Source organism: Botrytis fragariae, assembly GCF_013461495.1.
Source record: "Botrytis fragariae strain BVB16 chromosome Unknown tig00000061, whole genome shotgun sequence".
Taxonomy (NCBI): domain Eukaryota; kingdom Fungi; phylum Ascomycota; class Leotiomycetes; order Helotiales; family Sclerotiniaceae; genus Botrytis; species Botrytis fragariae.
The window spans coordinates 369782-394559 of NW_023500994.1; the positions used below are offsets into that span (position 1 = coordinate 369782).

The 24778-nt window shown below is 42.9% G+C and overlaps 9 protein-coding genes across 9 annotated transcripts; 8 read left to right on the plus strand and 1 right to left on the minus strand.

Moving 5' to 3' along the window:
• Positions 1-2606: 2606 nt before the first annotated feature.
• On the plus strand, positions 2607-4835 carry Bfra_008231 (putative het domain-containing protein; the record flags this gene model as incomplete). Its single annotated transcript, XM_037338594.1, has 3 exons — positions 2607-3039; positions 3091-3636; positions 4174-4835. The coding sequence occupies 3 exons, from the start codon at positions 2607-2609 to the stop codon at positions 4833-4835; spliced, it is 1641 nt and encodes a 546-aa protein (XP_037191900.1).
• Positions 4836-6046: 1211 nt separating this feature from the next.
• On the plus strand, positions 6047-6403 carry Bfra_008232 (uncharacterized protein; the record flags this gene model as incomplete). The annotated part of the gene is made up of 1 exon (XM_037338595.1): positions 6047-6403. The coding sequence occupies one exon, from the start codon at positions 6047-6049 to the stop codon at positions 6401-6403; it is 357 nt and encodes a 118-aa protein (XP_037191901.1).
• Positions 6404-7032: 629 nt separating this feature from the next.
• Bfra_008233 (uncharacterized protein) lies at positions 7033-7768 on the plus strand (the record flags this gene model as incomplete). Its single annotated transcript, XM_037338596.1, has 2 exons — positions 7033-7653; positions 7712-7768. 2 exons carry the CDS (start codon positions 7033-7035, stop codon positions 7766-7768), a joined length of 678 nt encoding a protein of 225 aa, XP_037191902.1.
• Positions 7769-8646: 878 nt separating this feature from the next.
• Positions 8647-10891, plus strand: Bfra_008234 (putative fatty acid transporter protein; the record flags this gene model as incomplete). Its single annotated transcript, XM_037338597.1, has 6 exons — positions 8647-8656; positions 8821-8943; positions 8993-9506; positions 9558-9624; positions 9679-10589; positions 10648-10891. The coding sequence occupies 6 exons, from the start codon at positions 8647-8649 to the stop codon at positions 10889-10891; spliced, it is 1869 nt and encodes a 622-aa protein (XP_037191903.1).
• Positions 10892-14721: 3830 nt separating this feature from the next.
• Bfra_008235 (putative 60s ribosomal protein l14 protein) lies at positions 14722-15628 on the plus strand. Its single transcript, XM_037338598.1, has 3 exons — positions 14722-14747; positions 14820-14956; positions 15018-15628. The coding sequence occupies exons 2-3, from the start codon at positions 14831-14833 to the stop codon at positions 15327-15329; spliced, it is 438 nt and encodes a 145-aa protein (XP_037191904.1). The 5' UTR covers positions 14722-14747; positions 14820-14830; the 3' UTR covers positions 15330-15628.
• Positions 15629-16038: 410 nt separating this feature from the next.
• Positions 16039-16892, plus strand: Bfra_008236 (putative nascent polypeptide-associated complex subunit alpha protein; the record flags this gene model as incomplete). The annotated part of the gene is made up of 3 exons (XM_037338599.1): positions 16039-16284; positions 16443-16501; positions 16559-16892. 3 exons carry the CDS (start codon positions 16039-16041, stop codon positions 16890-16892), a joined length of 639 nt encoding a protein of 212 aa, XP_037191905.1.
• A 472-nt stretch (positions 16893-17364) lies between these two features.
• On the plus strand, positions 17365-18334 carry Bfra_008237 (putative atp synthase subunit d protein; the record flags this gene model as incomplete). Its single annotated transcript, XM_037338600.1, has 4 exons — positions 17365-17376; positions 17551-17946; positions 18027-18113; positions 18175-18334. The coding sequence occupies 4 exons, from the start codon at positions 17365-17367 to the stop codon at positions 18202-18204; spliced, it is 525 nt and encodes a 174-aa protein (XP_037191906.1). The 3' UTR covers positions 18205-18334.
• A 234-nt stretch (positions 18335-18568) lies between these two features.
• Positions 18569-19732, minus strand: Bfra_008238 (putative lipase esterase protein; the record flags this gene model as incomplete). Its single annotated transcript, XM_037338601.1, has 1 exon — positions 18569-19732. One exon carries the CDS (start codon positions 19730-19732, stop codon positions 18569-18571), a length of 1164 nt encoding a protein of 387 aa, XP_037191907.1.
• Positions 19733-20745: 1013 nt separating this feature from the next.
• On the plus strand, positions 20746-24298 carry Bfra_008239 (putative inner membrane magnesium transporter mrs2 protein; the record flags this gene model as incomplete). The annotated part of the gene is made up of 7 exons (XM_037338602.1): positions 20746-20826; positions 20887-21243; positions 21296-21751; positions 21806-22065; positions 22472-22988; positions 23050-23681; positions 23743-24298. The coding sequence occupies 7 exons, from the start codon at positions 20746-20748 to the stop codon at positions 24296-24298; spliced, it is 2859 nt and encodes a 952-aa protein (XP_037191908.1).
• Positions 24299-24778: the final 480 nt, after the last annotated feature.

A 24778-nucleotide genomic window follows, 5' to 3' on the forward strand; every position in this document is an offset into this window, starting at 1 on the left:
CGTTTCACAAAAAGTAAAAAAATTATTAATCATCTATTAGAGTTTGAAAATTTACGATGATCGTCGCTAGTTAGCTAGCTGATAGCTGAGCCACAGTTTTTCAGATGTGGTTCCTTGCGTACGCGTGTGTGGGTGTGGCGCGTGGGCTTGGTTGGGCACGGATGTTTGGGGTTTATTAGTGGAGTTGGGGAGGTTTTGTGCTTTGTATTTATGGGCTGGGTTTATGGGTTGGATTTTTGGTTGGGTGTTTGTTTGATTTTGTGCAATTGATGGATTTGGGGATATGTCGGGGATTGTGGAGAGGAGGATGGGGAAGATGGAGATGCTGGGGGGGTGTTTTTTGATGTTGTTTTTGTGTTTACTAAGTGGTTTACTGAAGTGAATTTCTTGTGCCAGATCTCAATCGCATACGAACGGACTAGTGGTCGGTTATGAGTATGGTAAAAAGAGAAATTTTATGTTAAGCGCTCTTTTTCGATATACTTCATTTCATGCATCTTCACGAAAATTGATAGCTCAACCGACCTCATACTGGCGAAATCAAGTCGAGATTGACGGAGGGTTATGTCTGAAGTCAGATAGAGGAAACGATGGAAAGTCTGGTGGATGGATGATGATGTTTAGGTGCTGCAAATGCAGATATTGTTGAGTCAGGTGTCAGGAATTACTTGAGGCTTGTTTGACTTGATTGCCATGCGTAACGTAATAATGGAAAGAGCTTTGTAATTTTTCCTTGTTCAGAAGATCTACCCATGATACTTCTAGGCACGTATCTTTGGAATAGGAAACAAGATCGACACGGCCCAACGTGGAATTCGAAACGAGATGGTAGCTTACTGGCAACTTGAGATTCAAGTCATTTTGAAGACTTCGGTCAACTTTAGTCTAATTCCAGACACTTTCTACCATGTTGTGAAGCTACTCTGAGTCTGCTTAGCTCTGATACTGATGTCATTGGGCGAACTGTATCTGTCGATCGAGAAGTCTATGTTGCAGGGTTACCAGTTGTAGTCCGTGATAACCAAATTTTCAATGTGTTACCCGTACTCTGGAAAGCTCGTTTGAACTTCTCATCGCCGCTTCCACTATTTGGGCGGGGTCTAAGCTTCGCGAAGATTAAATCCTGTCTGGTAACTTGTCAGTGTTAAGGAACAGGTTGGTTCGGGAGCGAAAATTTCAATTTACTCGCAAATGGGACACGGATTCGTCAGATCTCTTGTTTGATAACTTGCACCTGTTGACGGTTCTTCTTCGAATACCCTATTGCAACGAATCATATTCAGAGCATCCCCATACCTGCAAACTGACGCAAGAGCTACTCTTTGATGTTGTGGACGCTGTGCACACCTCTCGTAAGTGATGAAGTTGTATGAACACATTCTCCATACGCAATAGACCTGTCGTAAATATTGCTTTTTGTGCTACGTGTGTGTCCTTTGGGTGTCGCTCAATACAACGACACGAATACACTGAAATAGATCCATTTTGAGATTCCTGGGGGCTTATAGCACTGTCTGACTATGAAAGAAGATTCTAATCGAAAGGAAGTCAATACTCAAAGAGATCTTTGAAGATTAGAAGATTCCTGAGTAAAAAGCACAAACACCAAGGCTAGATTTTTATGAAGATCTATTTCCACATCATTTGCACGCTTTCAAGGGCATCGTAGGAACAAAAAAGCCTACTTATATTTATTTACTTTCAGAGCGATCCGCTTGTATCATTAAATATGTTCAATTAGGTTGATATACCAAAGGAAACTCTTTCACGATGTAGGACCTTGTCTTGTCTTTGTATATTTTCAACAAGACAAATGGGATATGTTACTTCCACTAAAATTGAGCAGATGGATTTTGGAAATTTAAAGAAAGGGCAACACTACTGACACCCTTTCACTTTAATATAAAATTTCAAGCGTAGCATGATTTCTATTACACTGCCCATAGATTTCATTGAAGATTTGTCTAAGGGATTAGGTTCTATGCATGACAAAATAAGGAGGCTATTTAAATCTACGTGTACACGCTAAATTTATAGACCGGTGAGTCAATACCAGGAACTCACAAGCTTGGCATCTTGCAATTGGCTTTATTAACATGTATCATAACAATATGCTCGAATAGCCTATTTACCCCAGACTCACAGTCATATAGCACAACGCGTTGAGCTCAACATACTCTATCAAATTCGCATAATGGTCGCGGATACTTTACTTCAAGAACGTTGCACAAACTTACCCATTCTCGTTTAAACGAATGGAACCCTCATGACCTATTAATCTTGCCCATGGTGCAAACTATGATAATGCTGTGCTACTTTTTGCGCGACTATAGCCTTATAAGAATATCACATGAAGCCGTTACAGAATCTAAAATTCTTATGCTTCCTGGCAAAAATTGCATCGAAGTCTCAAATGACAGCACGAAAATTTGCCACGAGTGAAAAGATACGCTACAAGATCCGATAACATTTCATGAGCAAGTACTTTCCACGAAAGGTATATTCACATTATTTCACTCCTATCTAGATACTATATAGTAATCATGAAAAATAAAGCAAGTGGGCTGATTTATTTCGAATCGATAGTTGAATCGACAGTAGCGGAAATGACTTTCGATTCAACGACTACATGTAAAGTCTGCTCATGTCTAAATAATCGCGATCACAACGGAAATCTACGACAGGAATGGGTTTTGGAGCTAGATACGAAATTAATCCCAAATTATTGCCTCGAGTTTCAGTCTGGCTCTGTACGAAGTGCGGCAAGATCAGGTTGTCCTTATTGTTCAATAATTCTCCGAGGTCTGCGCATCGGAAGCTCGAAAATGCAGATATTCGACGATTCACGACCTTACAATGGCCGTTTTGTAATTCGCAATGACTGCTCCTTACGGGTCGAGCTTCAGGCCTACTATAACAGAGAATCTCGTATGGTACCTAAACTACTACACTGGGGATTAAAGAACTTCGGAATTCAGACCAGCGGCCCTAAAGTTGATGGAGTTGTAGACTTGGAATTTTATTCGAAATCTATTCAAGGTTTGCCACAATGAACTTGTTGATGAAAGTCACATCTAACGTGAATGTCAGAAAATACGATGCATGTAAAGTCTGCACTAGTATCAGCATTTGGAATTGCTCGGGATATTTCCACTTTCAATTCCATTCAAAGAAGCGCATCAATCATGCGCGAATGGATCGCCAATTGCGACAGTCAACACACAAAATGCGCATCGCGAGCTAACTATAACGCCTTCCCAACACGTGTACTTGATGTCTGTCAACTGAGAAGAGAGTCGGCGATAGTTGTCTTGGTTGAGAAGACAGACGCGTCATTTAATAGTCCCCAAAATATTGGTTTCAAGAAGCGCTATGCAACTCTCAGCCATTGCTGGGGAGATTACCAGCCTTTACAAACCAAAAGGGAATCTTTCAGGCAACATAGAAAGGGAATTGCATGGAAAACTTTGCCATTAACGTTTAGAGACGCTATTTCGATTGTGAGAGCACTTGGCATTCGGCATATTTGGATTGACAGTCTATGCATCGTTCAGGATGACCAGGACGATTGGGAGAAGGAGGCTGCCCGTATGGCTATTGTGTACTCAAATAGTTACCTAAACTTGGCGGCTACTGGTTCGTATGATAGCCGAGGAGGGTGCTTTTATCGTCGAAAACTTTATCTCAAAAATCCAACTCTCTCAATACGATCGCATAAAATCTGTTCTAGAAGATTAAGAAAAATAGGGGATCAGAGCCCTATCTTCGTCAGACCCTCACTTGAGGTGATTCATCATCGATACAACTCACCTAACTACCCATATTTAAGGCATCGCGAAGTGCTAAGCATAGGTACGCCACTTTTGACTCGAGCCTGGGTCTTTCAAGAACGGAAATTAGCTCCTCGTACGATTCATTTTCATCCATCGGAACTAGTAATGGAATGTAAGTCAGGCCTACGGTGCGAATGTACGGGACTCGAAAAGGTTTACGCGAATTCTATCACAGCAGAGTCTGATCTGGAGCAAATTGAAGACTTAAAAGTATTTGAACGATGGTTCGATATAGTTCGAGAGTACTGCAAGTTGAGCTTGACACGACCGTCTGACCGACTCATAGCTCTCATTGGAGTCGCAAGTACATTTTAGGACCGCTTAAAATGTGGATACTTAGCTGGTCTCTGGCAGTCTGATATTGCTAGAGGTCTTCTCTGGTCCTTAAGGGGGGTTTACCAGTCAAGTAGCTATAACAAAAATGAGCAAGATACGTCACAAGACAAAACCACATTTGCATGTAGTTGGTCATGGGCTTCGGCACTTTTCAAGGATGGCGGAATCATAACCTTTCCTGCTACTCAGGATAGTACTTTCAAACCACACGAATGCTTCTCTTATATCGGTACAAACTTACCAACAACAGCCGCAGAAATTCTTAACTTCCCGGAAATGGATATCCCCACAATAAGAATCCAAGGCTTGGGAGTGGCTGGCGAAATTGCGAAGAAACTTGGTGACGAACGAGGAGTAACTCTGAATTTTGGAAACCATTCAGCGAAAGCTTCATCTCCCGAAACAATAATAAGTCTCGACTTCTACAATAACCTCCACAATGACCATGCAACCAATGAATCTACCAAAGTACTTTGTATAGTTGTCGGTACTATGCGTTTGAGAGATCCAACGGCGAAGCTAAAAACGGCTTCTTGGATTTGCACTCTTCTGTGCAAACTCTCAAGTCGTAGACCAGAATATTACGAGCGAGTTGGCGTCTTTGATATTCGCGAGGATACTGGTGTCTTCCAAGACGCAGATAAAATGACCATTGATCTGATTTGAAGGCTTTGTGAGAACACGTACACCATGTACGCATTAATCTTTTGTTTTGTTGTTTCTGATCATTTTGTTGATGCTAACGAGGTCATTGAATGCATAGTTGTTGGAATTGAGATCAAGTGCTTCATGTAGCTAAAAAGTACAGGAGTTTATGATTGTTTCCGTTTGATGAGATCATTTATATGATTTGAAAGGTCTATCACCATTAAATTGTCTCCAAATCTTACCAATCCTTTGATTTCTCTACGATACATACCAGATATCGCACGAGAATCTATCACACCATTTTTCTGATAAAATGCATGAGGGACAAACGAGAGGTGGCTCATGGCTCTACGAACTCTTTTCAAAAGTGCTACTGTAGAAAATCATGGAAGTAGTGCTTCCTTTCATTTTTCCTATTCATGTACTTGGAATTGTAGCCTCCTGAAATGAAGGTTGGAAGTTCTTTGAAAAACTAAGCCATTTTATTTAGCTTATAGAAGCTTCTTTCGTCACAACGAGGTGTTTGTTATCGTGGAAGACCTTTATTTCTGGTCAAGATCTCTAAAGATGATACAGGAATAAATATTTCATTGGATCATTGCCACGTTCGCTTTCTTCCTCTTTCTAAAACATCACTACTTACTATTGTCTGGATCCAATATATAAAAGTCTGACTGTCCAACACCCCAGAATAGTGAGCTAACTCTTTAATGTAATGATCCCTAGGCTACAATTCTCAAAGGGAGTTCTGGAAGCAACGACATATCTTCAATTACAATGATCAGAGTCCAATTCCTTCAGCCCAAGCACAGCCTGTCTCCAGCCATGCTATATAACTCAACATTATCTGACTATTTCGAGAGATCTTCCCTTCGTGTATTCAGAACTGACTTGAAAACACAATGTGCTATTATCTAGGGATACGTTGGGAATCCTGCCCTGATGGCTATCGGGAATGTCGCTGCGTGTTTCCTTGCACTTACGGCACTGTAATGCATCCTTGTGGAGTATCTTCCTATCATTTCGTCTACTTGCAATCGTTGGACGAGTGTCCTTGTCCAAACTGCAGATTCCGGAGGTAAGATATAAGCGATGAGGTTTTCAAAGACGGCTCGGTTAATTGGTGAGTAGTTACCAGAGGACCCGTTCCGCCAGTAGCCCGGGTGATCTCAATAGCGATTCTGCATCAAGTGAAACTGAGTTTGGAAGTGAAGGATGTGGTCGTGCACATGGATGGGGTGAAGGCTGTGAATGTAGAAGTGGAGGTTTTTGGGGTGCACATCGCAGAGGCGCTGGTCGTAGGGGCGGAACTGAAAGGCGTGGAGCTGGAAGGGGTGGAACTGGAATGGGTGGGGGCCGCGCAGGCAGACGCTCATCCAATCAAACCAGACAGAATTCAGGAAATTCTGACCGACAGAATGATGGCAATGGGGGACAGACCAGCGAATCTCACGCAGCTCACACGGTCCAGGGTCCAAGCAGGCAAATCAACGGAACTCAAAGCAGATGGAGTACTAGGGGCTTATTCAATTCGTAATCATAGCCAAGTTACTGGTCAGATACACGGGGTAAAAGCACTTCAGTAAAGATTATGGGATACATAATTGAGGAAGGTAGTTGATTTAATGATCGATTCTACACAATTGGCCTTACAGGTTCTGCAAGGAAGACATGCTTGAGTGGGTGAATTTTTAACATGTGAACTTTGCTCAGAAGTGGCCAAAAACAGTCAAGTATAATTGACAGGTTAATATGAAGTTTTGTGTTTTAGAAAATCGAGAACGGGATTTTAAATTGATACTGTATAGACTTCTATTGATCCCACCATGACATGCATACAACGACCCATGTAGATCTTAAAGCCAAAGTTACATAGCTGTACAAGGTGAAATATATAGCTAAGAACACTTCTTTTGGCTATGATATGAAATGCGGACATTTTTCCTCTAATCATAAGACGACACTAGAAGGTGCTGGTTCTTCAGACGACACGGCTTTCAAAGCAGTGTCTCAAAATTTGCTGGTAAATTCTCGTGCTTGATACTTTTGTATGATCAGGTACTCATCTTCAATTTGTGGATCTAGTTTGTAGAGGAACTCGCCATGTAGTTTCTTTCATAACACCGTCTTTTATCACGAATCAAATGATATAGAACGGTTAGCCCAATATCAAATTCGTGAGAATCACCAAACAGAAATTTCTATTCCATGAAAGATGTGCTGGGAGTTCAAGGACGTATTCACCGATTGCCCTGTTGACTGCTCGAGATGGAAGACGACTAAGGTGCATCCTGCCTATGGACAAATTTGCCCTGACTTCGCAGTTACGAGACAGCATTGCAAAAATCCAATTCAGGTCATCCTTGGAGAAAAAGCAAGAAAGTGTCCGGACCATCAGCCTTTTGGCCGGTACTGGAATACGCAAGAGAAAAATTCTAGTTCGCAGGTACAAGCTTCGGGCGTGAATCCGGATCCTGGGGGGCCTACAGAAACCCCAAACTCGAACAATAACCAGCTTCAGTTTAGATCACACCAGAACCCTCATTCTGCTCACCAAACCGCAACGCAGACGAGTTTTCGAAGTGGATTGCCGTCTAATCTGTCGCCTCGACAGCAAAGGGGTGTCTGGCACAATCAAGCTTCGAATTTGATATATCCAGATAATAACGGAGTCCCACCCTTGGGGACATATGATCGTTCCTCCCTGTCACCTGACAGGCCGGACCCGGTGGTAGTCTCGTCCTCAACAAACCAGCAGACAAATAGTCCACCGGAAAATCCAGGCCACTGGTCAATATCTAATCATCCAAATCAAGGACATTCAAGTCAGGAAAATGTAAGTAAATTTCAACGTAATTCCTTCCATTTCAAGTAGATATCTGATAGAAAAGTAGCGTCGGAATTCAGAGCCGTGGAGGGATCTTGCAAAGGATTGGGGTAGAAGGTCTTGATTCCACAATTAGTTGACGAGATACGCATGAGTGGGGCCAACGAAAATGGTAACAAACGGGTTACTGAAATAGATCCGTACTCTCACACTTTCCAAGGTTGTAAAATCTACAATAAAATAAAATATGCACTGATGTTCATGTGAATGAAGACAATGGATGACCAATGTATTTTCATTCGAAGATAATCTTGACTTGCGAGTCTCAATTCAAAGTCTAGTACTCTCGGCCAAGGAATGGTGATTGCCCCTTCATTGCTGTCGTTTCCTCTGAAGGGGGTCCGTGCATAACTACCAAAATCGACTATGATTCCGAAAACGAATCCAGATGTCCTAACCCACAGAGCCCACCTCTCTTCAAGCACTCAAGGCTCCGAACGCCGAGCATCGTCCAAATCTGTAAATTCGGTCGTTTGCCAAAGGGACTGACAAGCAGTGTGGCGTCCAAACAAGTATATCTCGCAGCACACGCGTCAAACAGGTTACTTCCAACTCCACGTTTAGTTTCGACCAACAAGGAGTCTACCCGCTTTGGAAGGTATCGCGTGGGTCGGAAGTATCAAAGAGCGGAGGTGGGGCGGATAGGAGCGACGGCAAAGGTTTCGTCCGTAGTTGTGCCTCAAGCCCAACCAATCAAGATTCAGTCCTGGGTCAGAAATCCGGGGTAGCCTGCCTCGGTGATCGACAAATACCTAGGTAGCTTTACCGACGAAAGACATTCACTGATGTAACTTGTTAGGGGATTCTGTTTAACGTTCTTTCTCCTTTCCAAGTTCTATCCTTTCTTATTGACGCTTCACAGATTATTGTAGCTTTTTGCAGTTCTTGATATCCCTAAATACCAATTTTTTTGTATAGTAACAGCATTTGATTCCAATCATTATGGCGCTCGGTAAGCACATCCTATCACTAAACCCCGCATTCAAGCCACGGTTAGACACAATCCATTTCCGGCTCCACTGCATGAATTGGAAAACAAATGTCACTCTCTACAATCGCCGACTCTAGACTGCTTCATTTTTGATCTCCAAGCAGCATACTAATTAAAATGAATAGCAACAGCAGTTGTAGCAGGTACATCTGCTGCAGCAATGTACCTCGATGGCAAATATTCTATATTAAAAGATTTGAATGATAAATTGAAAATGAGACGAACCATGAAATGGTACGCCGAAGCTGGTAAGACGCCTTCCCAAATCACATTGCCCTTTACTAAAACCCAACATAGAGAAAAATAGAAAATTATGTCTTTATTATCTGTTCGAAGAAAGCGTGCATCGTCATCCAAACACAGAATGTATCTGGTCACGAGAGGGCTGCTACACTTGGAAACAATCCTACGATCTCGTAAATCAATACGGTCAATGGTATCTCTCCCAGGGCGTAAAGCCTGGTGATTTAGTAGCATTTTATCTTCAAAATTCTCCGGACTTTCTGTTTGCCTGGCTGGGATTATGGTCGATAGGAGCTGCTCCAGCAATGATCAACTACAATTTGGCTGGAAAAGCATTAATTCACTGTGTTAAGGTTCCAAAAGCCAAACTTATTTTGGTGGATGATGATGCGGAGTTGAGAGAGAGGATTGAGGCTGAGAAAGAGGAGTTGGGGGACTTAGGGATCAAAATTGTATTCATGGATAGCTCTACATTGTCGGAAATACGCAGTGGAAAGGCTGAAAGGCCAGAAGATATTTATAGAGAGGAAGTCAAAGGAAACTCGCCTTTAGGTTTGTTGTATACCAGGTTGGTGTTCTTTCCGGGCTGTAAAAATCAGATGGCTAATCGATCATCAAGTGGAACTACAGGGTTACCTAAAGGATGTAATTTTGAGGTAGCCAGAGGCTTCATAGCGGGAGTTGGGGTAAGGCCTAGATTAAGATATGATTACCGCGATGAATGCTGATAATTCCCGTAGAGAGCAGCTGGTAAATCCCCAGTAAAGGATGATGACCGATGGTACAACTGCATGCCCTTGTATCATGGAACCGGTGGTATTACCGCCATAGCAAACCTGATGAGTGGAATCACAAATTGCGTCGGCAAGAAATTCAGCACTTCGAAATTCTGGGGAGATATACGTGACTCCAAAGCAACATGGTTCACATATGTTGGAGAGACAGCTCGCTACCTGCTCGCCGCACCTCCTTCTCCTCAGGATAAAGATCATTGCGTTCGCGTCATGTATGGAAATGGTATGCGTCCAGATGTGTGGAACAAATTCAAAGCTCGATTTGGAGTCCCTGAAGTTGTTGAGTTCTTTAACAGTACGGAAGGGGTTTTTTCACTCACCAATCATGCACGTGGAGATTGGCTGGCTACTTGCGTGGGACATCATGGACTTATCTCCAGATGGCAGTTCAATGATCTGTATGTTCCCGTCAAAATAGACGAAGTTTCTGGAGCCATTGCACGAGATCCTAAAACTGGATTTGCAACTCGGGAACCATTTGAGAAAGGTGGCGAGATCATCGTTGCGATTCCGAATACAGCTGCCTTTGCGGGTTACTTCAACAACCCAGAAGCGACGAGTAAGAAGTTTGAGAGTAATGTATTCAAGAAAGGAGATCTTTATTACAGAACTGGCGATGCTCTACGTCGAGATAACGACGGGCGATGGTTTTTCCTTGATCGATTGGGCGATACCTTCCGCTGGAAAGGAGAAAATGTTAGTACAGCTGAAGTTGCAGAGGTGTTAGGGAAATACGACGGAGTTGTGGAGGCCATCGTTTATGGTGTCCAATTACCTTCTCATGATGGTAGGGCTGGATGTGCTGCCGTGTTCATCGATCCAAGTATTAACAATTTTGACTTTGCTGGGCTTTTGAAGTAAGTTATCTCAAGGGTCTCCTCTTGGTTCTATGTACTCAAAATTAACGAATCATAGACACACACGGAAACATCTACCTAAATACGCAGTTCCGGTATTCCTCCGGATCGTGAAGGAAATGGTACCAATTCATAACAATAAACAAAATAAAACACCACTTCGTGAACAGGGTGTTAATCATGATAAAGTCAAAGCAGATGACAAATTACTATGGATAGAGGAGAAGGGTAAGGGAAATACATATGTAGAGTTCCACCGGGATCACTGGGCAGATTTGGAGCTTGGAAAAGCAAGGTTGTAAGATTTTGGTACTTGGGTAGTCGAGGATTGTGATTATGTCTGAGGGATACCGACGGATACTTTAGTGTGTTTAAGAAATAAGTAAAATACCAGATATAAAGTTGAATTCAGTATTCATGATATCAGTCCTTGAAACACTGGTGCCATTTTATCCAGTCTCTGGAGTCTGGATACACTCTCGATACTCACACTCTACGCAGAATGTAACTTGGAAGCTCAATTTTCTCCAAGAAAATTTTGGAGATATGCTTTGTACCAATAGCTCATGATTAAGTCGTAGCTAAGAACGATGGTTATATGAGAGTCAAAATAGGAGAATTCATTCATTAGTTTTTGCGAAGTATTACTATTCTTTCAAATGATTGCCTATCATTGAACACTTCAGAATTATTGTTCATGATATACATGTTCCTTGACAAGAGCAAATGAATCACTTGGCGCAACTGCATTCAGCCGTTTGCATGGTTTTCAAGTTAAGCTGGATGAAATATTACCATCATATTTTCTTATGGACCAGATTGGACGTGGTAAAGGTCCCTCGTCTATTGATGGCATGAAACGTCAATCGATCTAGTAAAGGCTCTGACGAAGCTGTGAGGTAAATCAACAGTGCTTGCAATTAAGTTCAGGATGTTGAGAATCGTTGTTAAGTATCTCGAAACTTCTAGCTACTTTTATTTCAAACTTTGGTTTTGAGTCTCAATTTATGAATTGATAATGCTCATGGCTGTCCAGTGTGCGCGGGGTAAAGATGGGCAATTCATCACCATGTAGAAGCGGGTACTTATTTACTAACGCATTACAGAGCCCGGAAAGCAGGATTGAGGAAGACTGAGTGGTCAATTGGAATAGAAAACTAGGGCTCGAGGATAGCAATTATCATAAAGATACAATAGTTACAGAAACACAATGATTAGAAAGATACAATAATCATGAGAATAACAACGAGTATGAAAATGACAATGATCATAAATATAACAATGATGAAGATGATAGTGATCATGAGGACTCACAAGGATGACGATGATCATGAAGATTCATAAAGATGGATGATAATGACCATGAGGATCTATGAGAATGATAATGATCATAAGAATGGCAATAACCACAAGGACAATCATAATCATAACTACAACAATAGTCAAGAGGATATCATTGATAATATCAGAACAAAAAGAGAACATGAAGTCGAGAGATGGGCGCTAGACACAGCGGCCGGTACAACATACGCAGTGAATCGAAAGCCATAGGAGGACCTCGCTTGTTAAACACAAATAAGCGAAAGCGAAAATTGCTGGCGGGATGAATCTCAGACTATGAGGCCTAGGTGACCGCTGGTGGAGAATACCTCGGAACGTAAAGCATACAGCGGAATGAAGTCAAACTCAGGAGATTCAAGCAGCAAACGAACTAAACACACGTAGCAGACTGCACAGACGGATACCAGCTTGCATTGAAGCAATCTGAGCTCCAGAAAGCTGCTGTTTGGTGATATTCTAGTTGCTCATCGGTATTGAGTGTTCTGCGGGGTACGAGTGAACATGAACCGCCATCTGACTTAAGCAAACCTTATGAGATGAAGTTAATTCTCTGTCTTGCACGCCCTTTACGGTTGGAAGTCAGCCCGCTTGAGGCAACGCATCCAAGGAAGAGCTCAGTATCGAAGCCGTCGATGGAATTGATGTTTATCAGTAGTGCACACTTGTGGAAGGAGAAGCAGAAAGCTTTTCAATTTGAGACGCATGATATTCCTAGCATGGGTCTAGGTCTCTCCACTATGTAGCTCTTCTTAATGCTAAGTATGAAATTTTTACGGGAAAAAAGCCTAGATTCATCAGTGAGCTCTTTGGACTTATAGAAGAGGTCGATTCTGAAAACATCATTGCAGAGATGAAGTAGTGTTTCTGCGCAAATGTTTCTACTTCGATCGAGACTTGGAGGAGGCAGCAGCAGCAGCATCTTTAATGCAATAATTGATACTATAAAGTGTAATTGATTGGCATGAGCTAATAATGCAACATGATCTGATCTGATGGTTATTTCACAACCCTAATCCAAAGTCGTAATTCAACTTCACAAACACTACCCTTTCATTCACGGTACCAGGCCAAGAAAAGAAAAAAGCTGAAGTTCAACACCGACGTTAGTAACTATCAAAATACCAGCGTGAAGAGTGGCACCAAGAGATATTGTCCTTGGTGGTACCGAATACCGCAATTTGCCATGGGTGATTTTCGTTTGTTTAGTATGTAATCCTACTCTCACAAGAGATTACCAATGTTTGGGTGCATGTGATGCTCATTGTGATAGCGGACCTTTGGAGAATACTACAAAGGAGACTTTGAGGTCGGTATGAAGTCAGATGAGGACGATTTAATATAGCGACGGCAATGAATCTGTTACCATCTTGTGATCATGATTAATTAGATTGACATATGATTGAGGATTCTTCGCTTGGCGGAGCTGATGCGGAGTTGATGATAGATGTGAGTTGGAACATCTTCAGATTGTATGAAATGAGATGTAATATTAGAACTGCCTGATGAAAAATTATTGAGATATGGATCACAGGTACACAGTGTGATGATTTTGCTATCTTGGGACATACCGAGCTACGAAAAGGAGACAGAATGCCAACAGGTCACCGCTGCTGTCGCAAACGTGAACGAGATGAATTGTGCACGTAAGCAATAGATCAAGGCACAGCAGGGTAAAGTAGAGAAAGTTGTACAATAAGTCATGTGAAGTAGAGGTGTAATGTAGTAAATGTAATTTGATTATTCCTAAGCTGCCAATCTCTCTAATGATGCCTCCATCGAGGTCCCAAGTATCTGCATAGCCATGACCAATTATTACTTTTGTTAGAGTCCAACCGTCTAGGAGGCCCCAGCGATGCCTCGAAAGGTGTTTGGCACGATCCATCAATATTCTTCTTGTGTGTGGCGTAAAATTCTTCCTAAGCTTTGAGCTGATTAGCAAGAGATTCTAGAAGTGAAGCAACTAGTAGGAAGAACGGAAGTTTGTTGTGCTCATAGATCTTGGTTAAGTTGAATTTTCATGACTCCGGGGAGTTCAGTATTTTCAGTGCATTTTTCTTAATCATAGTAGGATAGGGAAGATGCTGTGCGAGGAAGAATTGTAACATACCGCGTAAGGTGAACGTTGGGATCATTGTTGTGATCTATGTTAGTTGGCGGGGTGAAATGTGTAGCAAGTTGGTCGTGATAAGATGATCAATGAAGGCATTTCCTAATACTTCGAACTGTTAGCAAAAAGCTCGACCAAAATGATACCAAGATATAAATGATCGTGATGTAAAGGAAATCAGAATATGTAAGAATGAATTTCATCCACTCGCATGATATAGCGACCCCGGCGAGGGTGCCATCGAAGTGAGGTCAATCGCAAATTATCTCATCATTTAAGTAGAGAAAGAAGAGGTTGAAGAAATGTTGATGTACGAACCTTATACCTGTAGATGTGCAGAAGATTGCTCAGGAAGAGACATGTTGCAGCAAGAATAAATCAATTCAAGCCATAAAGTACTCAAGTACTTGTTGTGTTTGTGTTGTGATTGTTGTTTATGAAATGGAAGAAAGATGAAGAAATTGATTGGAAGAATTTTTTTATAAGTTTTTGAAGTTCCATTTGGAAAGCTTTGAACCCAATAAAAAGAACGCTAATTCGATCTGGCTCTAGCCTTATCCCACATGTCCAGAAATGCGGCCGATTGATCACATGATTTGTAAATCTCTAGGGCCATTTCGCTTAGATCTTATGCCGCACTTTTTCGATTTTCGGATTTTTTGAAAGTAATCGACAACTAAACATCGACAAATCCTCGCCAACGACGCCCCGTACGTTTTCCTTAATTATCTACTCGATTCATTGAACTTCTAGAAATCAATCAACTAATACACTCTTTTCAGAAGATTTCACAATGGGTGACGCAGATATCAAAGCATCTTCCTGGAGACTGGTTGAGGTCGGCCGTGTCGTCCTCGTAACTGGTGGACCACACGATGGCAAGCTTGCCGCGATCGTTGAGATCATCGACCACAAGCGCGTACGTAAAATTGGTGAAGATTGGAGGGAAAGAGGAAGAAAACTGACATTGAAATCAATAGGCTCTTATCGATGGCCCAGCAACCGACAAACTCGCAGCTGTCCCAAGACAAGCCATTTCCCTCGCCAATGTCGTCCTCACACCTCTCGTCCTCAAGGGTCTCCCAAGAGCCTCGCGCACTGGTGTCGTTCAAAAGGAGTGGGAGAAGGCTGGTATCGAAAAGTTGTGGCAACAAAGCCCATGGGCCCAGAAGCGTGAGAAGCAAGCCAAGAGAGCTGCTTTGACAGATTTCGAGCGATTTAAGGTTATGAGATTGAGGAAGAGAGCTGGATTCCAAGTCAAGGTTGCCAGGGCTAAGATCGCCGCGGCATAGATTTGGTAATGGAATATTTGGGAGCGCAAGCAAAACTACATAAGGGTTGATGGGTTCCTTTGCTCTTAACTGAGCTTTGTATCCTGCGTCAATTTGACCGGCGTAATGAGCATATGGACTTCAAAAATACCTCCAAACCAATTCTCTCCAAGATCTGAATACTGGGCGTTATTTTGATTGTGATTTGGTTCTGGAACTTTGAAATATTCTCGACATGAGATATGCGGAACCTATTCCTGCACAATGAATTAGGAGCCATTTTACTGCTTTATCGGACAAATTCAGATATTGATACTAATAATTCCACAACCATAAATGATATTAAATGCACCTTGACCCAGTCTGACGTCGTTACAACAATTTGTACCCCCAGAATTGCCCCAGCCCAATCTCAGCCAGATGGAGTAGACACGTTGATTACCTAATACTTAGCGAACTCTCACAACCCTAATTAATTGCAATGGTGACAACCTCAATGTTTGATTCTTTAAGCCCATATCTAATATCATCGTCTTCTTGTAAAGTCAGGTTAGTGAATACCATTATGTTCACAATGTTCATCAGCCTTGTTGTGGTGGAGTTTTCCGCCGTACAAGGAAACTGCCCCCCAATTTCTTTAGCGCACGCACAAAATTTCGGAAAACCAAAACAACGACAATATCATCAAAATTTCTAACAACCCTTTGTACAGCCATAACTACCACCCAACATGTCGAACCCACGTATTGAAGAACTCCCAGATAACGAGGAGCCAACCAAGCAACAAGTTACCGCAGAGGATGAGGGAGACGACAGCTCTGACTCCGAGGCAGAGGGAGAGGAGGTAGCTGGTATCCCAGCAGGTTCCCAAGTCGCTTTCTCCCGTAACGAGAAGAAGGCACGCAAGTCAATTGCTAAGCTTGGTCTTACAAGAGTCCCTGGTATCACCAGAGTCACTTTGAGACGACCAAAGAACGTAAGCAGCTTTTAGTTGGTTTGTCAGTTCACGATTTATGAAGGAAGCTCTCGCGATTAAGGGCTGGTGCTTCGCAGCTGCTTCACAAGCGCGGGGTAGCTTTGACAACATTTGAGGATAACCTTAAGACTTCTTACTGATCAAATATCGGATTATAGATCCTCTTTGTTATCAACCAGCCAGAGGTTTACAAGTCCCCAACCAGCAACACCTACATGTAAGGAACTTCTACCCCGCACTCCAAAAATACATTTTAGACTAATAATTTCTCCAGTGTTTTCGGTGAGGCTAAGATTGAGGACCTTAACTCCCAAGCTCAAGCTTCTGCTGCCGCACAATTGGCTGCTCAAGAATCCCACGATCACGCCGGTCACGATCACTCTGGCCACGACCACTCCCACGATCACGGAAAGGGCAAGGCTGTTGACACCGAGGAGAAGAAGGAAGAAGAAGAGGATGACACAGAGGAGGTCGATGCCACTGGACTCGAGGACAAGGATATTGAATTAGTCATGACCCAAGCCAGTGTTTCGCGCAACAAGGCTGTAAAGGCATTGAAGGAGAATGACAACGATATAGTCAATTCCATCATGGCTCTAAGCATATAGGTCTAAGCTTACTTAGCTGGATCTTTATGTATTGCTGTTCTGGGTCGACTTCTATGAATGCATGGCAATGGTATTACGTGGGCGTACAGTCACACACATCCCGAATGAATTTGGGAGTGTTGAATAGTAAAACTCCAATTTAAACCATGTCACCTTCGTATGCATAGAATCCTACTTATACTCACCGATTTGAAATGTGACTTCGCGACAAAATGAAATCTGTTCAAAATTGTTTCCACTTAAACAAACGTCTGATACATATACGAGTTCAGGAAAATAACAATTATAATGGAAAACAAAATTGAGGTTCTTTTTAAATACTGATAAATTAGGAGATCTTTCACCAGGCTGAATGTTGTGGCAGCATCACGTGATATTGCATTTTCTAGCTCGAACCGAGACTTGCAGCTTTTTGACGACGAATTCAACACATCTCAGTTCTCCACTCCCTAATCATATCAACACCTTCACAATGGCAGCCGGAGTAAGTCTATTTTACTAATTGCAGTCATACTGCCGCCAGCAGAACTTTACCCCCCAGACCTCGCTGTCGTGCAGACTTTGCACCCCTCCGAAGAATTCCGAAGACTTCTGCCCCGACTTCCACCCCCTCGCCCTTAATGAGTCCGGATTATTACTAACCATTCTACCTTCACAGCGCAGCGCAGCCCTCAAACTCGACTGGGCCAAAGTTTCCCAATCCCTCGGACTCAAGGGAGCCACCGCGACCTCCCTCCAAGCCTTCAAGAAGCGTAACGAAGATGCCCGTCGCCGCGTTCAAGCTCTCTCTGAGCAACCTACCAAAGTAGACTTCGCACACTACAAGTCGATTCTCAAGAACACCGCCGTTGTTGACGAAATCGAGAAGCATTTCTCTACTTTCAAGCCAGCCACATATGATGTGGCCAGACAAATCAAGGCAATTGAGACTTTCGAGGCCCAAGCAATCAAGAACGCAGAGGAGACCAAGGGTAGAGTGGACTTGGAGTTGAAGGATTTGGAGAAGACATTGAAGAACATCGAGGAGGCTAGACCATTTGAGGATTTGACTGTGGTATGTATCAGCTCCAGGAAAGGATGTGGAAAGTCAAAGGAAATAAATGGGGTTGGCTAATGTGTGATGTGTGTCTATAGGACGAAGTTGCTGCTGCTCGCCCAGACATCGATGAGAAGACTGCTCAACTCGTTTCCAAGGGTCGCTGGGGTGTTCCAGGTTACAAGGTACGTTTGAAATGGCATAGTTTTGCCCTTTGGAATGATACGGCTGCTAATATGTCTATAGGAGAAATTCGGCGATCTTTCTATGCTTTAGATGGAATAAATTCGACTTTCCCTTTTCTTTGTTACCCGCACTATTGTAGATAGGGACCGGTGATTGAAGAAGTAAGATCATGGTGGTTAATCGTTTAAGTGCCAAGTTGGCCAATCATGAAACTGTTTCCTCAATCTCTTGAAGATCTGATGAATTTTATTGTTTTGACTGAATGCTGTTACAAAAAGTCGTCAAAGTAAGCCTGTAAGGTGTCGGAACTGCATGTATATCATATTCATCACTCCTGGAGTCATCAGAAATGAAATTTGGAAAAGCAAAGTATCAGTGTCATTAAATGTACGAGCGTTTCATAACCGAGTTAAACTACCCACGAATTTTGAGATACCCTATTCAACCCTTCTCCTCACAGGTTGGCCTCCTTACTCCATTCCACCCAATCTTTGTGTCCCTGGAGCTCTTTGGTGTCAGCCACCCCCAGCCCATCCAGAACCCACTTCGCCCCTTTAACAAGTTCCATTTCGGTCTTCTGAGCTTCTTCCAATACCATCCCCTTCAACCAAAACGTATGGGGCCACCCAAATTCTACTCGAATCTTCACACTATGTCCTCTCTCCTTCAACCCAAGCGCAAGACATACCCCGTCAGAATAATATATATCGTTAGTACAAAGCTGTATGAACCATTTTGTATTGATGTCTTCTTGATCGCTTCCAACAGGTTTGGAAGCCTCAGTGAGCTTTGGCTTCTCCTTCAACATTTCCAAAGGCATCTTATACCGCTTGACTCTATTTTCTCTCGTCACAGCCGGCTTGTTCAATATCCCTGTATGAAACTCCTCTTTCATACTAGTGTGTATACTTTTCCATTCTTCTGGAATACTTGTCCCGTTATCCGTAGCATCACATGTTACTGGGCATCTCAAAATAACTCCTAGTATCCGCCTTCCTTGTTCTTTCTCAATCCCGTCTCCCTTTTGAAGGAAAGTCAAAGCGACAGTAGCAGCCAATTGTCCTCCACTTGAACTTCCTACAAGGACGAATTTTTGGGAAGGGTATTCAGTACAGAGATGGGTGAAAGTGGTCAGTGCATCGGAGACAGCATCGTCGGCAGTGAACGAGGGCAGTAGGCGGTAGGATATTGAGAGGAGTGGGAGAGAAAGAGAAAGGGATAGTTGACGACATGTTAGATCTTCGGAATCGAGATCGCCAACGTAAAGACCGCCGCCGTGGAAATAGATGATCAGTGGCTGAGAATCTGAATTGGGAACAGAGGCAGAGTTGGTGGCGGAAGTGGGAGTGTAGAGGCGAGTAGGGATCTCGTGGCCGGATGGTGAAGGGATGGAAGAAGAGGTTATGAGGAGGTTCCGAGTAAGGTGAACAAGAGAGGTGCGGAGAAGACTGGCGTTTTGATTTATGCAGTTTTGACTGTATACAGATCTGCGGACATCAGGTGAGGTGGAGGTACTGGGCGCTGGAAGATGAGGAATATGTGATTCCCAGGCTGGGTTGAGTGGAGGAGGATGGGTTAGGATGAGGGGGTGAGAGCTGGACTCAGGATTGGCAGACATTGAGGGTTCTTTCTTTGATTTAGTTGTTCGATTGTTCGATTGCTGCTTGGTAGTATCGTCTAAAACAATGATTTTAAGTTAAGGGAATCTTCGACCCAACAAATGAGGTGCGAGTTGGTAGTTATTTAAGCTTAGCTTAGTATTCGAAGTTGACCATTGGAAGAATGGTAACGGAAGAACTGTCAACTTCGCTTGAAGATTAATGATTAATTTAACACAAAGATGATTCTACAAACTACAGTTTTTTGCAAGCCAGGTATTTTTCCGGTGGATGCCTAGTAGGGTGTACAAGGCGTGCGAGGTGTGATAGCGTTCTGTACGACGTAGACTATCGGGTATTTATATATGCAGGGTCTTTAGCGTAACTTTTCCCGAGGCGGGGTATTTGATGTTCCTCGTACTGAGAACTTAGTTTTAGCAACATGCAAATCTAGTATGGAAGTCGTTGTTGGAGATAGTACTCGAGCGTTACTTTCCATACTCAATCGCATCTCGTTCTAGTTGTCTAATTACCGGGCAATAGTTCAGTTCTTCCAATATCAACATCATGATTGTTCTAGGCTAGCCCGGAGACGATGAATGTTCTCGGAGTGGTCCCAGTTCCAGGACGATGGCATAAGGAGTAGTTAGATCTAGGGTGACGATGGATAGTCCGTCCCCTTTAACCTTCTGTCGCCGAAATCACTATTGACAGACCATTTATACCGCCCTTCAGAGGATGTTTATCACTCTCATCTCAAGCTACTCGTAGGTGATTATATTTGACTCTCACCGCTATCGACAAACCGGCATAATGAAAGCGGTGAGTTGCAAAATAAAAAATGATTGGTCTCGTCTTCCATTCACTATGTAGATTGCATTACTTTATACTTTTTCGATTTAGTGAATCTTGTTGTGTGTATTTCTTGCTGGACTTTAGATATGTACCGATGATACACCATTGCAACCAATAACTCGGGATTTTCTGTCCTTCATGTTAGACTATATGGAGTATAAGTGCATATCATCAAATCATGGCTGGAACACCGATCAAGGTTCCGGGAAAGAACACTCGTGACTCCAGCAAATCTGCTGTTCTGGCCAGAAAGATCATGGTATGGACTCTCATGATAGAATAAAACATATCGAACTAACTTAACTGACTCGGATCCTAGAAACGACCACCTGGGAGGCCTCTCAAGAAAAGATCCCCAAAGGTCGCATCACAAATGCCACAGTCTTTCAATTCTATTCTTCGGGAATCAAAAGTCCGCACTTTGAAGAACATCAAATCGAGACGTAAGATGTCGGAACTTGAAAGATTGCCAACAGAGATTCTCGAGCAGATTTTCTTCGGCTGTTGGAACTTGAGTTTGCCAGCATGTAGTCCAGTCATAGGAGGAAAACTAAGTAGTGTTGCTGTCTATAACAAGATCATTATTGCTGCTTTTGGTCCAGTTTGGGATAAATGGTATGGGCAACTGTTGGATCCAAGGTTGGACTTGGACTATAGTGGCAATAGCAGTCTACAGGTAAGCCTGAATGTTATAGCTGGGTCAGGACTGACTGACGACATGGACTTAGTCTACTATTCTAAAATTTCGCTGGGCAAAATTGCCGATGCTTCTCCAAGGTCAAGACTTATGGGTTCAAAAATATGCACTAGAACGTCCATTTCCACTTGCTCTTGGGATGGTTGCCTTTCACCATGGGGATGATATAGAAGGTATTGACCCTAAGGATACCTCAGCAGCTGAATTACTTGACAATGATTTTGCCAAATATTGTAATGCATTTCAAAGAATGGATGTCTCTCATACAACGGATGCCTCCGAAACAATTGATTTCATGTCGAGTTTGGTCGAGAAAAGAGAGCAAATCTTTGACCTGGGTATTCGCAATTATGCGAATGTTGCTAGAGGTACCGAGATACCTCACACACTGTTAATGGGCCCATGGGACGAGAAAGCTGTCAAATTCTTATTTTGGTTAGTTATGGGAGGAGCACGTATTGACTGGCTCGCGTCAACGAGCGGAGAGGTATTACTCCCCTGAAAACGATTTGTGTCAAGGTAATGGCTAATAGAAATCTAGGCAGCTATTATCGGTTATAAAAATGCTGTTCGAGAGTGTAGAATCGAGGTAATACACCTCTTATTGTATGCTGGTGTCAATCAGAAGCTTGATGAAGACATTTTTCAATATACTCTCGAGAATGCAGATCCAAACAGGCATTTTATGACCATACTTCTGATGGTCTACCCTCCTTATCAAGATCCTTACCCTTGGATCATTGAAGAGATTTTCCGCTTCAGAAGTGGTCATGAGCATGAGAATGATAACAAGAAGGTTAGGTTGGTCGAGGATTTCCTTGCGGTATTCAATATTTGACCGCTTAGAGTCAGGTGTTAAGTTTAGATTTGATAGCTAAATGCTTTCTAATACCCAAGTTCATATGCGACTTTCAAAAGCTTTTACTATGCGGACGCAAATTCGAGAATCAAGAAGTAGCAGAGAAACAATTCACGTGATCATGGTAACACTTAGATCTGGATATTTGGATAGTCCAAGCTTTTTTTTGATAGAAATATATTTACGCCATCAACGGTTCAAAATAAGGCACATGAAGCAGCAAGTGATTCGTAAACGGTTGGATTAGCTCTTTTCAGCTGCTATGCGGTCACATATACATAACCATGTACCATCAGCATCTTTATTGAGATTTCTGCGGGCACAATCTGAAGGCGTCTGTTTTTTCAGTTCCAACCCAAGACAAGGTCATTCTTTGGACCATGCCCCTCATGTTCCAGCTTCTAGCCTAGGATACAATTATCCTTCGAGGTCATGTCGGAGACCACTTTCCACTTCACTACAGCGTAGAGCGACCGTTGAAGCTGGGTTCCAAAATCCGAAGTTTTTAGGATCGCGATTGGCCACCTCCAATTCTTCTTCAAACGCTACTCAACCCAAACGGGCAACTCTATCGAGCAAGCAATCTGCGACTCAAAATCGCTCACAGTCAAGTCGCGGAATATTCACGGGCGCAAGAAAATGGCCATTCAAGCTTTGGTCTTCGAAAAGGGACGGGAAACCATTACAACCGGACGATTTACCACACCTCAGTGAGGATGGCAGAGAAATAGATGTTTTCAGCCTGGGACGATCTGTATCTGTGAAGGCAGCCAGTGAGCCTCGGCTACGATGTACAGAGTTAGATGAGAATGGGAATGTGGTTCTTGTGAATGGGGAGTTCAAGAAGAGCGAGCTTATTGCTAAGGTGGGACTAGATATCTTTCCTCGCAGACATTTTGACTGTGCCAATACTGATTTGTACATAGTATGGTCTGCTTCCTCGAGATCTTCGAAAAATCGACTCGAGTACGCTTCCGCATATCCTCGTTCGTCCTTCAGCTATTCTCATAAATCTCCTACATCTTCGAGTCCTCATAAAGTCTAATAGGGTCTTGATTTTCGACGCTTATGGCTCTACTGATACCTATACACAATCGCTTTTCATGTATGATTTAGAAGGAAAGCTTAGCCAAAAGCAAACTTCTGCATCTGCTGGTGCTCTTCCATATGAATTTCGTGCTCTCGAAGCTGTCCTCATATCGGTTACATCTGGCTTGGAAAAGGAATTTGAAACGGTTCGAGAACCGGTTGTCAGGGTTCTGAAGGAGTTAGAAGAGGATATCGATCGAGACAAGCTCCGCTACCTCCTTATTTATTCCAAGAAACTCGGCACATTCGAACAGAAGGCGAAATTGGTCAGGGACTCGATTGATGAGTTGTTGGAGGCAGATGACGATCTAGCTGCTATGTATCTGACTGAGAAAGATCATGATTTAAAGAGAGGGGAGGATGATCATACAGAAGTCGAAATGCTGTTAGAGTCTTACCACAAGCTTTGCGACGAAATTGTTCAAGAGTCTGGAAATTTAGTTTCCAACATTAGGAACACCGAAGAAATGTACGATTATAGAACGTCCATTTCCCTCCCACTATACAAGTACTAATCTAAATATCTACAGTGTTAAAGCCATCCTTGATGCCAATCGCAATTCTCTCATGCTTCTCGAGCTCAAAATATCCATCGGAACGCTCGGTATGGGTTCCGGCGCATTCATCGCCGCTCTGTACGGCATGAATTTAAAGAACCATATCGAAGAATCCGACCTTGGTTTCTTAGGCGTATCAGGCTGGTGTGGAATATTTGCCGCCATCGTATGGTTCTACGGAATCTCCAAACTCAAGAAAGTTCAACGCGTCAGTATGTGGGGGGAAAGTGGAATGCGCGGTCGCAATTGGAGAGTTGCGGAAGATGAGACGAAGGCTTTGGAAATGGACAAGGGAAGGAGGGATAGGGGAAGAAGATTGAAAGAGGAGAGGGGAAGTGCTATGGAAGAGGTTAGGGCGAAGGTGATGGAACAGAGGAAATCTATTCATGAGAGTGCACAGGCTGCTGGGAATGCGGAAAAGAGGGCAAGGGAGATGGCAGCTAGGAGTGCAGGACACGGGCATGGGCACGGTCACGGACATGTCCATGGTCATGCGAGAAAGGGCTTAGACACCGCTACTGATACTTAGATATAAGATTCCTCCAGAGGATAGGGGGGAGGGCGAGAGTATATTTTGATATGGCGTCATGGATATGTGTGTACGAATATGAATGAGTATATGTATGAAAAAAGGAGTCGGGCGTTTCTCACTAGCAAAAGTCTTACAAGAACGTGGCGAGGAGCTTTGGTAATGGTCTAGCTGTACTTTACTGAGATTAGATAGATGGGTGAGATTTGAGATTTGGATGGGGACTCCTCTCTCGGAAAGATATGATTGGGATGTTGATTAATGAGATACCTCACTTCTCTTTATTTACTGCAGTTTAATTTGTTTATTTGTTTGGCTGGTTGATTGATTCGATGATGATTTGTGGAATTGGATGGTATGGTGAACGTAAGTGCGTGTAGCAATGCTAAATGTCCACCAAGGACATGGAAACAATGATTTCCTGGTAGTGTGCTGGGTGCATCTTTATGAAGCAGTGCATTAACAAGCTTGAGTATCTTT